The sequence below is a fragment of the Panthera tigris genome, chromosome B4 (assembly GCF_018350195.1).
Source record: "Panthera tigris isolate Pti1 chromosome B4, P.tigris_Pti1_mat1.1, whole genome shotgun sequence".
Classification (NCBI taxonomy): domain Eukaryota; kingdom Metazoa; phylum Chordata; class Mammalia; order Carnivora; family Felidae; genus Panthera; species Panthera tigris.
Genome location: NC_056666.1, coordinates 75,096,385 through 75,110,319, shown reverse-complemented (window position 1 = coordinate 75,110,319; position 13,935 = coordinate 75,096,385). Strand labels below are relative to the sequence as shown.

Sequence of the window (13,935 nt, the reverse complement as noted above, 5' to 3'; positions counted from 1 at the left end):
CCTAACTTCCTGCCAAGGACCTGCTCTTGAGTCTTCCCATAGGATCTGTACCTCCCGAAGGTATGGGTGTTGGCCCCCACAGTGCCCAGACTTCCAAGAAGCAATGCTTCCTGGAGCAATGAGCCTCTGATGTTTGGCTAGCTATTAGCTCCACTCTGTGGGGCCACTGTATTCCTAGTGTCTTCCAGTTAGACTGCTCTGTTCAATATGGGGAAAATATAAAGAGCTCACAAACCCCATGCAAAATTTTAATAGCAAAGTCCTTGGGTCTCTCAAACAATCATTTGGGATTTGAAAAGAGATTTACTCCTTGTATCACAGGATATGGGAGATCACGTGGGCTGCCTCAATGATGTTGTAAGTGGTTGGAGGTTGCTTGTCACCTGGCTGGGTGGTCGGTGTGGACAACGGCTGGGGTAAGTTGCTTCGATGGTTGACGATAAAGAGTGGGTTGAGCTGGCTCAGCACTTCATCACTCACCGAGATGCCATCCAAGTACTGCTTCAGCATCTCTCGCAACTTGCCGTTGATTTCTAACAACTGGGCGCGTCTCTGCTGGAGGCTCAGTTGTTCCAGTTTTACTTTGTTGTACCTTTTCCAGAAATTCTCCATCCCTGTATAGTTCACGATCACCTGGGAGTTGAGTTAAAGGGACAAGGTATGTGGTGGGGCCCATTAGCAAATGTAGCCCAGTGGCCCATCATCTCCAACCTTGGGTGATGGCCTCTGGGGCCCTAGGAACTTTACCTTTGAGAGCTCCTCAGTAAGCTCCTCTCGGTAAATTTCTTCTATCTCCGCCTGCTCCTTGGGAGTCAATACTGACGAATAGAAAGGTAGCACTTTTTCTTCCTCTGTTTCAAATTTCCTACATATTTCAGCAAGTTTCAGGATCTTTTCACCCTATCGGAAGCAGGAAGAGACCTTTTATTAGGAAAGGGGGTGGGGAGGGGAAATAGTGGAGTTGGTTCCCCTGCTTGAACCCAGGGAAGTATTCATCCAAATGTGACATGAGAGTAATAAATACATCTAACAGGCTCTTCACTAGGTGCCAAGCACTATTCCAAGTATTTATATACTTGGAATATATATACACATATATATATATGTGTGTGTGTGTGTGTGTATACATAAATGTGTATATATATGTGTGTGTGTGTGTATATATATATATACATATATATATGTATATATATATATATACACATATATATGTATTTTTTTTTGAGAGAGAGAGAGAGAGAGAGCAAGCAGTGCAGGGCCAGAGGGAGAGGGAAAGAAAGAATCTTAATCAGGTTCCATGCCCAGCATGAGCCCAATGTGGGGCTCCATCTCCTGACCGTGAGATCATGATGTGAGCCGAAATTAAGAGTCGGACGCTTAACTAACTGAGCCACCCAGGCACCCCTTAATTCATTTAACTTAAAATGTGAGGGGGGGCACCTGGGTGGCTCAGTTGGTTAAGTTTCTGACTTCGGGTCCGGTCATGACCTCGTGGTTCATGGGTTTGAGCCCCACATTGGACTGTCAGCACAGAACCTGCTTTGGACCCCCTGTTCTCCACCCTCCTCTGCCCCTCCCCTGCTTGTGCTCTCTCTCTGTCTCTGTCAAAATAAATAAATAAGCTTTAAAAATAAAATAAGGTAAAATAAAATGTGAGAGGGGAGGAAACATGGAATAAAAAAGGTACTCAGGCAGGAAGCAGGAGAAAGCCCTCTACCTTTCTCAAACCTGTTTCACTTCATAGGAGCCAAGTTTCTTGGTTTTGTTTTGACTGACCTTTCCCTTTCGTTACCTTATCAACAATCTTTCTCAGGGCCTTGAGGGTGGCATTACTTTCCAAAGTAAGTTTGACCAAGTTTTCCTGTGATATTTCCCGGGCGTGACTCCTTTGGGCCTTAAGTTTTCGCAGTTGTGCAAGGACCAGCTCCTTGTCCTTACGAATGTACTGGTTCCGGTCTTCATTCTCATGGCTGTGCACCATGATCTTGCCTCTTAAAATAATTATGGAGTCCTGGAGGAACAGAATAGATTAGAGTAAACTCTTGCCTGGCTGAAGGTCTTCAATGAGACGGGCAAAAGGACCATCTGGGGACTGAAATCCAGGGATATCATCTTTCCCCAGCCAGGGGTCCAGTAGAAATTGGGGGATGAATAGGGGATAACGGAGCAGTGAAAGCAGTGAGTATTTCCAGTTGGCTGCACTAACCTGTAATTTCTGTATTTTTTTCATCTGTGCTTCAATCTCTTTGGAGCTTCTTTCATCTTTCACCTTCAGAGTCTCAAAGGCAATCTTTTGATCCTCTGTGGCATCAGTATAATTCTTGAGTGCATCCTGGAACCTTCTCCACAGATCTTCTACTGTATTCTCCAGGTGCAGTCTTAGAAAATGCTTCTCTTCTAAATTCTAGGAAGTGGTGCCAAAATAGCCAGTGCTTGGAATTACCCTATTAGTGCCCTTTTACTGCCTCCAGCAACCTCATCCTCTTCAACTGTTTGTAACATAGTAGGGTGCAGAGGTCGCCAATGAAAATGCCTACAAAGACCAGGCAGATGTTATAAATATGTGCTGTATGCTAGATGAGGCCTGCGGTGAACCAGAGAGGAAATGCTCCACGGGGGGTTGGGAGTAGTGGCCTATCTGCTCGGCTTCACATGAATGTCCCCATTTGGAAACGTGGCCCAGTGTTACCAGATCTTTTCTCAAGGCAAGCTAAATTTAGGATTTTTATGTGAAACCTTTCAATTTTTAAATGTAGGAAGCTTATTTTGAAATTTACAAGGGCACCTGGGTGGCTCAGTCAGTTGAGTGTCCGACTTCAGCTCATGTCATGATCTCGTGGCTTGTGGGTCCAAGCCCCGCATCGGGCTCTGTGCTGATAGCACAGAGCCTGGGGCCTGCTTTGGATTTTGTGTCTCCCTCTCTCTCTGCCCCTCCCTGACTCTCTCTCTCTCTCTCTCTCTCTCTCTCTCTCAAACATTAAAAAACTTTTTTTTTAATTTACAAAACATTGTGGGGCAAAATAAAAACAAAGAACCCCATGCCCAAACCCAGGTCTGCAGGATAGCTAACTTTGTAGCCTCCAGGATGGTGGAAAGCACTTTGGGGCCAAGGGCAGAACTGGATTCTCCTCCTGGCTGTACCACAAAGCAGCAGCATAACTTTGGTGGGTCATTTTACTTCTTTGGGCCTCAGTTTCTTTCACAGATCACCCCTGTGATTTGTCTCTTGACTGTGTTGATTAGGGGTCTCTACGAGCTCCAGTGGCCTTGAGCATTTTTTCTCCCTTCTCTCCCAGCTCTTGCCCAGCTGCTCTCCCTCCATACCTTGTTTTTGAGATCATCCCACATGCTCTGAAACTCCAGCTTACTTTCATACTCAGAATCTATATAGTTCTGCTCCATGGCCATGAAGACATCTTGTAGGTAGTGAATCTCTTTTTCATGCTGGTCAATAATTGTCTTCCTGTGGGAGATAAGACACTGTCCCTGCACTGAGGGATAAAGCATATGGACCAATAATGACAACTCAAAGCAGTATGTGATAAAACTGTACAAATAGTATAAATTCCTAGGTAAACAGAGAGAGGGTGGTCCCTATTCTTTTTAGGATCAGAAAGAATGAATAAGATTGTTTTGATTTTTGAGCAGGCAGTCCATTTATATGATACAACAAGTGAAAAAGTACAAAAGATTTCAGTGAGAAGTCTCCATCCCATCCCTGATCCCTACCAGATGGGTTGGATTTTGACAGCTGAAAGTAGGTGGTGAGGGTGTTACAGATAGGGACCTGGCATGGCTGTAGGGAAGCTAAATCCACAAGCTTAAACACGTGTTAGTTTAGAAGGAACTTAGGAGAGGGGCACCTAGGTGGCTCAGTCGGCTAACTGTCTGACTCTTGATCTCAGCTCAGGTCTTGATCTCAGAGTTGTGAGTTCAAGCCCCACGCTGGGCTCCGCACTGGGGGTGAAACCTACTTAAAAAAAAAAAAAGAAAAGAAAAAGAAGGGACTCAGGATCTCTGCTGGGGTCATATCATAAGCAAGGTGGGATGCTCCATGGTGCTGGCTTATAGATAGCTCCTTGACACAGGCTCTGCATACTCTCCTGGACTCAATCCCTCAGTCCTCTTAGGCCCCCATACCTTTCTGTCTCAAACTCTTTGGTTAGGGCCTCCAGCTCCATGTTGTAACTTTCCTCTAGGAGGTTGAGCCGGCTTCTCTGCAGGGCTAAAAGCTGATCGATGCTGTGCAGGTGGCTGCGCAGGGCATGGGCGTACTGCTCCTCAGCTTCTGACAGGTCCGTGGCTAAAGACTGGGTAGGAAACAGGGAGTTACCATTTTGGCTGAATGGCATCCGTGTGAGAAAATAAAAATGTATTCAGCTGGTCAGCTGGATGGCACGAACGGCATTTTCCCCTAGCTCCTGATGCCAGCTCTTTGGTGCCAAGGGTGCTGTTCTCCCACTCATGAATAGAAAGTAAGAGTGACATCCGGGAACCCCAGGTAGCCTGCCAGTGTCTCCTAGGGACAACAGACATTTACAGTGAGGCTCCAAGATGTGAGGCAGAAGAGAAACAAGTAGAACCAAGGGTATCTTGTCATACAACATAGCAAAGCAGCTACGGAAGACCAATAGGGTCACGTCAAAGGGATTCAGGAGCCCGACAGAAGTGGCTCCCCGTGGCAGAGGACGTCTTCTAAAGATGCGCACAGCAATATCTCCTATCCTACAATCTGCAATGTGACCTTGCCACTTCTCCAGCAGGAGGTATTATCTTCTTCCATCTCCTTGAATTTGGGCAGACACCGTCACTACTTGGACCATGAGAACATGGTGGAAATGACACTGCGCCAGTTCCAGGCATAGCCCTTACATGGCCTGGCAGCTTCTGCTTCCTGCCCCTTGGAATGCTTGTTCTTGGGACACTCCCTCCAGGGACCCGCCATCACGTTGTGAGAAGGGCAGTGCCCTGGAAGGGGCCACGTTAAGGCATTCTGGTCAGCAGTTCAGCTGAGCTCCCAGCTGACTCTCTGAATCAACTGCCAGCCACCTTAGACATCCAGCCCAGTCCAGCCTTCAGAAGATTGTAGCCCCAACCGACATCTGACTGAAAACTGTAGGGGAGATACCGAGCAGGAACCACCTGGGTGAACAAAGTCAACGGATCGTGAGAAATAATAAAAGAAATTGTTCTAAGTCACTGATTTAGGAGTGGTTTGTTATGTAGTAATAGATAGCTGGAACACTTCCACTGGCGAGAAAGGGGACAGTGTGAGCATCAATAAGGATAAAAACTATGATGAACTGAAAAGGTATCAATTATCTTTGATTATGAATTCATAAGCGTACTTAAAAAAATGGTTACTTTGGAGGATACCAGACAACCCATTCCTTTTTTAATTGTTTTAATGGCGTTTAAAGGGCAGAGAAAGAATTAAGCATTTATGCTACCTTTATTATATAAGCTGTACCTCTTGGTCACTGAATGGTAAATGACAGAGGTATCTCTTTATAGAAATATTCAAGCTAATAAATGAAAAAGGAATGACATTATTAGAAAATCAGCATTTTGTAACCCCCAGTGAATTAAGAGAGAAACAACAAATGCTAACTTCACAAAAAGAGGGGCGCCTGGGTGGCTCAGTCCATCGAGCACCCAACTCTTGATTTTGGCTCAGGTCACGGTTCGTGAGATCGAGCCCTGCGTTGGGCTCTGTGCTGACAGTGCAAGTCTGTTTGGGATTCTCTCTCTCTGCCCCTCCGCTCACATGCGCACGCGCTCTCTCTCTCTCTCAAATAACCATTTTTAAAAAATCACAAGAATGGGGCGCCTGGGTGGCGCAGTCGGTTAAGCGTCCGACTTCAGCCAGGTCACGATCTCGCGGTCCGTGAGTTCGAGCCCCGCGTCAGGCTCTGGGCTGATGGCTCGGAGCCTGGAGCCTGTTTCCGATTCTGTGTCTCCCTCTCTCTCTGCCCCTCCCCCGTTCATGCTCTGTCTCTCTCTGTCCCAAAAATAAAAAAAAAAAAATAAAAATAAAAAAAATAAAAAAAAAAAAAACTTTAAAAAAAAAAAAAAAATCACAAGAAGAGATTACCAGATGCATGTGCTTCCTGGATGGAAGAATACAACACCTCTAAACTAGATCTAATTACAAGATACAGGAAATACAGAAAACAAAATAACATGTTACACTATAATACAGAATACTATGCAGTTGTTTAAAGAAAAGAGAGAGAAGCTCTTTATGGACTAATGTGGAATAGTCCCTGGGATATATTGCTCAGTGAAAAAGGGGCAAAACAGGATGTAGGACTATCATTTGTACAAAAAAAATGTTTACTCGTGGGGTGCCTGGGTGGCTCATTCGGTAAGCATCTGACTTCAGCTCGGGTCACGATCTCGTGGTTCGTGAGTTTGAGCCCCACACTGGGCTCCGTGCTGACAGCTCAGAGCCTGGAGCCTGCTTCAGATTCTGTGTCTCCCTCTCTCTCTGCCCCTCCCTCCCTCTCTCTCTGTCAAAAATAAACATAAAAAAAAAAGTTTACTCATGAAATTAAAATGATTAAGGCACTAGGTGGCTGGAAGTCACTGGTGGTAGAGGACTTTTCTTTCACTTTGTTTTTTGAATTTTCAATAATGAGTGAAATGCCGATTCGAAAAAGTAAAACAAATTACAATTAAAGTGAATGAAACACGAAAAGGATTTAGTAAGTGCCCACATGATCCAGGCACCTTGAGTCATGCACTGTAAGCTGCCACGGCCTCTATGCAAAGCTGGCTCTTACCTTGTATGTTTGGGATGAGAAAGGGTCTTATGGAATAGGTGCTGATAATGGAGGCCTCTTCACTCACTCAACAGATAATTACTGAACCTGTCATGTACCGGCACCGTGCTGGAGGCCAAGGATTCAGGGATGAAAAGACATGCATATTGCCCCCAAAGGAGCTCGCAGTCGTGTAGTAGGAAAGGTGTTATATAAACAGAAAATTACAGTGTAACATGGAAATTGCTATGAGGTCGATGATGCACCTGTGACAGTGGGATATAAAAGGCTGAGTGCCTGTGTCTAAGAGCACAGGGGGAGGCTTCACAGGACACATGTCATTTGTATCACTCCTGAAGGAGGAGTGAGAGTTTGCCAGGAAGACTGAAGAGATGGGGAAAAGAGAATTCCAAATAGAGGGAACAGCATGTGCAAAATCACAGGTAAGAAACAAGGAAAGGTACAGGCAGAGGCCAGAACATGTAGGGCTTTGATGTTTTTTTCCCTGGAGTTTGGATTTTTTTCTGTGGAAGAAAGAAGCCACTAAAATTTAAGCAGTGGAGTACCAGGATCGGATTTTTGTTTCAAAAAGATAATCCCGGGGCACCTGGGCAGCTCAGTTGGTTGAGCGTCAGACTTTGGCTCAGGTTATGATCTTGCAGTTCGTGAGTTCGATCCCCACATCAGGTTCACTGCTGTCAGCGCAGAGCCCGCTTCAGATCCTCTGTCCCCCTATCTTTGCCCGTCCCTCGCTTGTGCTCTCTTTCTCAAAAATAAATGAACATTAAAAAATAAATAAATAAAAAGATAATCCTGGTAGTTGTGTAGACAGTCACCTGGAGGTGGCTGGGCATGAAAGGCTGGAAGATAGGGGCCTAGTGCCACAGTCCACATGAGAGAAAGTGCCCAGGTCTAAACTGCAGCAGGACAGGGGAGAAGGAGAGCAGGATATGGCTTTGAAAAGTACTTCAGCAGAAGATTTATACAAAACTTAGTGAAAGAAGTCAGGAATGGAGGCAAACCCTAGGATGATTCCCGGATTTCTCTGTTGAGTGGTTTAGTGAATGGCAGGGACCACCTGAATAGAGAGTAAGGAAGACCGGACTGTGGAAAAATTGCTCTGGGCCTGCCCAGGGAAGGGGGAACTCCTTAGTTCAGTTGTGAGGACAATGCAACAGCCAGGAACGGATAGCTAGGAATCTTGAACAGAAGGATGTGGAATTCATGAAAGGAATCCAGACTGGTGTTACAGACCAGGAAGTCACTGACATAAAAGTGGTATTTAAAACCAGGGTATTGTGTACGACTGTCTAGACCCTAGATACCCGGTTAAAGGGTGAGATGGCCAGACTCAGAAACCTGGGAGATGCTCAAGTTCAGGAGATGGAGAGAGGAAGATAAAGTCACCAAGGGGACTGGATGTATATATCCCAGAAGCAGGAGAGAAACCATGAGAGAATGGTGTCATGGAAACCAAAGGGGAGTTTCAAGAAGGAAGGCATGACCAAGAGTATCAGCGCCACAGAGAAGTCAGGTTAGGTGATGACGAAATGATGAACAGTGGCCATGATTTGGGCCTGGTAGTCTTTACAAGAGCAGCTTCCTAGGGAAGGATGGAAATCAGATGTGGGATGCCGGATAAATGAGAAGTGAAGTGGAGATAGCAGGTGAGGATCACTAACATTTGCACATTTAACATGTGTAGGTTCGGTTATTCAGGAATGACCCTGAAGGCGCGTAATATTAGCAATATGTGATTTACCTAAGTCAAGGACTGTAATCGTTTGCTACAAAGCTGGAAGCTAATTGATGGAAGGGGGAGCCTGGCCACTGCTCAGCATCCCTAAATGAACCCTGCTGGTTCTCCTCTCAGCAGGTATTTGATAACTCCCAGTAAGTGTCGGAAGAAGTCACGTAAAAAGCCATAAGGTGGGGGCGCCTGGGTGGCTCAGTCAGTTAAGTGTCCGACTTTGGTTCAGGTCATGATCTCGTAGTTCATGGGTTTGAGCCCTGCATGGGCTCTCTGCTGTCAGCACAGAGCCTGCTTCAGATCTTCTGTCCCCCTCTCTCTTCCCCTCCCCACCCTCAAAAATAAATAAACATTTAAAAGAAGGCCATAAGGTATAACTGGTGGGGTGAGGAATTCTAATGTATAATGGTTTTTATAAACCTGGAGACTCCTAATGTGTATCGCTTGAAGCTTGCCCAGGCCTACCAATTTTTTTTTCCCCCAAGAGTTAGGCTGTGAAGGAGAGATGTGTGTTTGCAAGAGGGGGCATGCCAGGCTGACAATGTATATTTTGCTCTTATGTGGGATTTCTGTTGTTGTTTTCAGATAGAAAAGTCTAAGTAAGAGTCAGTAAACAGAGGTTAAAAATAGGATAAAAGAAGGGATATAGCAAAATCCCTTAGAAAAAAGGATGGTATGTGGGGCGCCTGGGTGGCTCAGTCGGTTAAATGTCTGACTCTTGATTTTGGCTGAGGTCATGATCTCATGGTTTGTGGGTTCGAGCCCCCTGTGGGGCTCTCTGCTGACAGCATGGAGCCTGCTTGGGACTCTCTCTCCCTCTCCCTCTGCCCCTACCCCACTCGCTCAATGCAGATGTTGTCTTTCTCTCTCTCAAAAATAAAGAAATAAAATTAAAAAGAAAAAAGATGATATGGACTCAACTCAAGAATCGTCCAAGAGTATAAGGATGGTTGAGTTGCTTAGAGATCCAGAACTACTCTCACCCATGGGGATCTCAATCTCATCCAAGGCCACTGACCTTGAATCAAAGAGGCCCAACAGAATTTGGTTAAATGAAGCACTGGAGTGGGAATCAAGAAATTCATGCTCTGGTTCCAGCTCTCTCACTGACTAGCTGTGTCACCTTGGGCAAGTCCGTTCCCTTCTCTGGAATTGAGTCTTCTCACATTGAAATGAAGACACGGGGCTAAGTTTAAGTCACTGGGTGATGTCTGCTGTGCCTTACAACTCTAATATTGTATAGTGCCGGTTTTAGGCAGTAGATAACCAAGGAAAATGGCTATGCTGAGGGGGTGGGGAGAGGGATGACAGCCCAGTATTCTGTTTTTCATTTCAGTGAAAACTGGTATTACCAATAGCCGGCTTCATCACGGCCTGCATCTTGTAAGGGCTTTAAGACTGATAAATAAATGGGGGGGCCTGGGTGACTCAGTCAGTTAAGCAACTGATTCTGGATATCAGCTCAAGTCACGATCTCACAAGGATCATGGTTGGTGAGATGGGGTTCTGGGCGGGGCTCTGCACTGGCAGTGAGGAGTCGGCTTGGGATTCTCTCTCCCCCTCTCTCTCCAAATAGATAAAAATTTAAAAAACTGTTAAAATAAAAGATGGACAAATGAATTCAGTAGGCCCATTGTATTAAGAGGTCAGGGCAGCCAGGTTCAAGTGTTTCCTACCTTGATGACACTGTCCTTGCAGTCCACCACTCGTTCAAACGTTTGGCTGAGGATTTCAATGTCCTTATGCAGCTCTCTGGTCTTGACTTCCCTAAGGACAGTTCTCCACTGTGTGTTAATCTTGTAAAGGTTCAGAGCACTGTTGTGCTCCTCCTTGGCCAGCTTGTCCTGTGTGAAGGAATAAATACACCCCCAGGAGGTCAGGGCCTAAAGACCTGTTACAGTAAAATGAACAAGATTACTTTTTAATTAATTAATTAATTAATTAATTAAAAAGGGGCGCCTGGGTGACTCAGTCGGTTAAGCATCTGACTCTTAATTTCGGCTCAGGTCATGATCTCATGGTTCATGGGTTGGATCCCTGAATAGGGATCATGGTGGAGCTCGGAACCTGCTTGGGATTCTCTGTCTCCCTCTTGCTCTCTCTGCCCCTCCCCCACTCAACCTCCCCCCACCCCCCAAATAAATAAACTTTGAAAAAACAAACAAGATCACAGTTTGTCAACCAACACCTTACCTTTTGTCTTTTTCTAAGGGACCAAATTTCCTGATGACTAACACTCAGGGAATTCCCATTCTCGTTTTGGGGATAGTCTGAAGTAAGACAGGAACAGCCTGATGGCACTTTAGGGAGGGCAAGGGTGAATTTCCTTCAAGTGAAGACATCAAAGCAGGATGTTGTTTGTAATGACATATCTCCGGGGAGTATATCAGAATTTCAGACAAGCTCGGACAGCTAATAGCACCTACTGTCCTGGTCTGGGGCTCAGTTGTGACATTAACCTCCTTACCATTTGACCCCTCCGTACTTCACAAAGAACTGGTTCCTTCCCCGACACTGTTGCCAGAAATCTAAGTATATTTGGGTCTCAAGGTTTCCGGAGGAGAGGAAGCCAGCATGAAAATGAGGCTGCCGCAACGAGAGGACCAAGGCAACAGGGCTGGTGTAGGGAGTGGGTGGGGTTGGGCAGAGAGTAATGCATGAAGCCATCACCTTCAAGAACTGGCTCAGGAGCCTCTCTTTCTTCTTGGCCATCTCCTCCTCTGCCAGCAACTTCTGCTGAAACAGAAGCAACTGTTCCTCATCCGACAGGGGCATCTTGGCCTTTTTGCCTTTCTTAGACATAGCTGGGCGGGGGACCGTGTCTAAGCAACGATCCTCGGTCTGCTTTGGAGAGCTTTATAGGAGGTAGGAGGAAAGTACCCCAGGACAGGGCCTTATGAACTACCCCTGCATGGTAGCGGGGACCTTAGATCTCAGTCTTTCCGCAAGAGAGAGAGCGCCTGGGATCTCGGTGAGGCTGGGATCTGGAGCTAAAAGACGCATATCCGTTTCCTAGCAACGGGGCTGTCACTAAGATGGCGTTGTGAAAGGCCAGGAGTAGGGACCCTGGCTTGGAGCGCCGTCTGCTGGCTGGAGGACCGCGGTCAGTTTTTGAGAGATGGTTGTTTTACTTATCAAAAGCCGTAGCCTCCTCACCGAACGTTTTTAAGCCTTTTAAAACCTTGGCGGGGGGGGGGGGGGGGGGTGGTGTTTTTCATAGAGTGGCCATATTTTAGCATACAGATAATAACACATTTTGGAGAGAATGTGGAGAGACCCTTGCACATTGCTGGTAGGGATGTAAAACAGTGCAGCCGCGTTGGAAAACGGTTTGGCAATTTCTTAAAATGTTAAACATAAATTTACTGTGTGATCCAGCAATTTCACTCTTACCTATCAATCTAAGAGAAGTGGGAATATATCCACACAAAGACTTGCACAGAAATGTTCTTAGCAGCAATACTCATAATAACCCAATTGGAAATAACCCAAATGTCCACTGACATGTGAATGATAGACAAAATATGCTCTTTTCATACAATGGAACACTATTCAACAATAAAAATAAACAAATTACGGATGCATACTACCATGTGGATGAACTACAAAAACATGCTCAGTGAAAGGGGCCAGACATAAGAGACTACATATTGTAAGTTTCCAATTATATGAAATATCCAGAAAAGGCAAAGCTAGAACATCAGAAAGTAGACTACAAATTGCTTGGAAGAGGGAGAGGGGAGATTAATATTAAATCTGCATAAGAGATCATATTGCATTGATGAAAATGTTCCGAAATTGACTTATGTTGGGGGTGGCTGGGTGGCTCAGTCGTTGAGTGCCCAACTCTTGGTTTTAGCTCAGGTCATGATCCCAGGATTGCAGGATCAAGACCCATGATGGGCTCTGTGCTGACTGTGGAGCCTGCTTGAGTGCTCTCTCTTACCCCACTCACCACCCCACCCTTGCCCCTTTCCCCTGTGCTCTCTCTCCTTCTCTCTAAAATTAAAAAAAAACCCTAATTTTTAAAAAATTAAATAAAATTGATTTATGTTGGACAACTTGATAAATTTGGTTTAAAAAAATCATTGAATTGCTGGGGTGCCTGGGTGGCTCAGTTGGTTAAATGTCTGACTTCTGCTCAGGTCATGATCTCATGGTTTAGGAGTTCAAAACCCCAGGTCGGGCTCTGTGCTGACAGCTCAGAGCCTCAAGCCTGCTTCCGATTCTGTATCTCCATCTCTCTCTGCCCCTCCCCCACTTGTGATCTGTTTCTCTCAAAAATAAATAAACATTAAAAAAATTTTTTTAATCATTGAATTGTATACTTGAATGGGGTGAATTATTTAATATGCAAAATGTGCCTCAATAAAGTTGTTTCAAACGTGAGATATAATGCTTTTATTAGAATTCTCCAGAGAAACAGAATCAATAGGGTGTGTGTGTGTGTGTGTGTGTGTGTGTGTGTGTACATCCATCTGATGTTTCAGTCTGAGTCCAAAGGCCAGAAAAGACCTGTGTTCTAGTTCAGCAGTCAAGCAGGAGGAGTTCCATCTAGCTCAGCCATTGTTTTTCTATTCAGGCCTTCAACTGTTTGGATGAGACCCACCCCCAGTAGAGAGGGCAATCTCCTTTCTTTACACAGTCTACTGATTCAAATGTTAATCTCATCCGGAAATGCATACCTTCACAGACATACCCAGAATAATGTTTGACCAAATGTCTGGATATCTTGTGGCTCAGTCAAGTTTACATATAAAATTAGGCATCACAAGTCTACCTATTCTCTATTCACATGTCCTTAAACCATATTTAATCTCCAAGTAAAGATAATAACAAAATATAATACTTAAATACAATGATATAAGGTCAATACATCTTATGTTACATGATAAGGCGATAGGAAAGAAAACAAAGATATTTTATTCATTTGTATTTTTAAATATTTTTTCTTTTTTTTTTTAAGTTTATTTATTTTGAGTGAGACAGAGAGAGTGTGAGTGGGGAAGGGGCAGAGAGACAGGGGAGAGAGAGAATCCCAAGCAGGCTCTGCACACGGTCAGTGTGAAAGCCCAAGCCCAATGCAAGGCTCAAACTCACAAAACCGCAAGATCATGACCTGAGCCAAAACCAAGAATCAGATGCTCAACCAACTGAGTCACCAGGTGCTCCGTATTCTTAAATATTAAAAAAAATTTTTTTAATCTTTATTTATTTTTGAGGGACAGAGAGACAGCGTGTGAGCGGGGGGCAGGGGGGGGTGGAACAGAGAGAGAGGGAGACACAGAATCTGAAGCAGGCTCCAGGCTCTGAGCTGTCAGCGCAGAGCCCAATGCGGGGCTCGAACCCACAAACCACGAGTTCATGACCTGAGCTGAAGTAGGACGCTTAACTGACTGAGCCATGGCGCCCCATTTTAAA

General features: G+C 45.1%; 1 protein-coding gene across 1 annotated transcript; it reads right to left on the bottom strand.

The window, feature by feature from the left end:
* Positions 1-234: 234 nt before the first annotated feature.
* On the bottom strand, positions 235-11,520 carry CCDC65 (coiled-coil domain containing 65). The gene is made up of 8 exons (XM_007072969.2): positions 11,185-11,520; positions 10,191-10,358; positions 4,141-4,310; positions 3,325-3,463; positions 2,207-2,404; positions 1,793-2,011; positions 748-900; positions 235-633 (listed from the first exon to the last, which is right to left on the bottom strand). The coding sequence occupies exons 1-8, from the start codon at positions 11,314-11,316 to the stop codon at positions 316-318; spliced, it is 1,497 nt and encodes a 498-aa protein (XP_007073031.1). The 5' UTR covers positions 11,317-11,520; the 3' UTR covers positions 235-315.
* Positions 11,521-13,935: the final 2,415 nt, after the last annotated feature.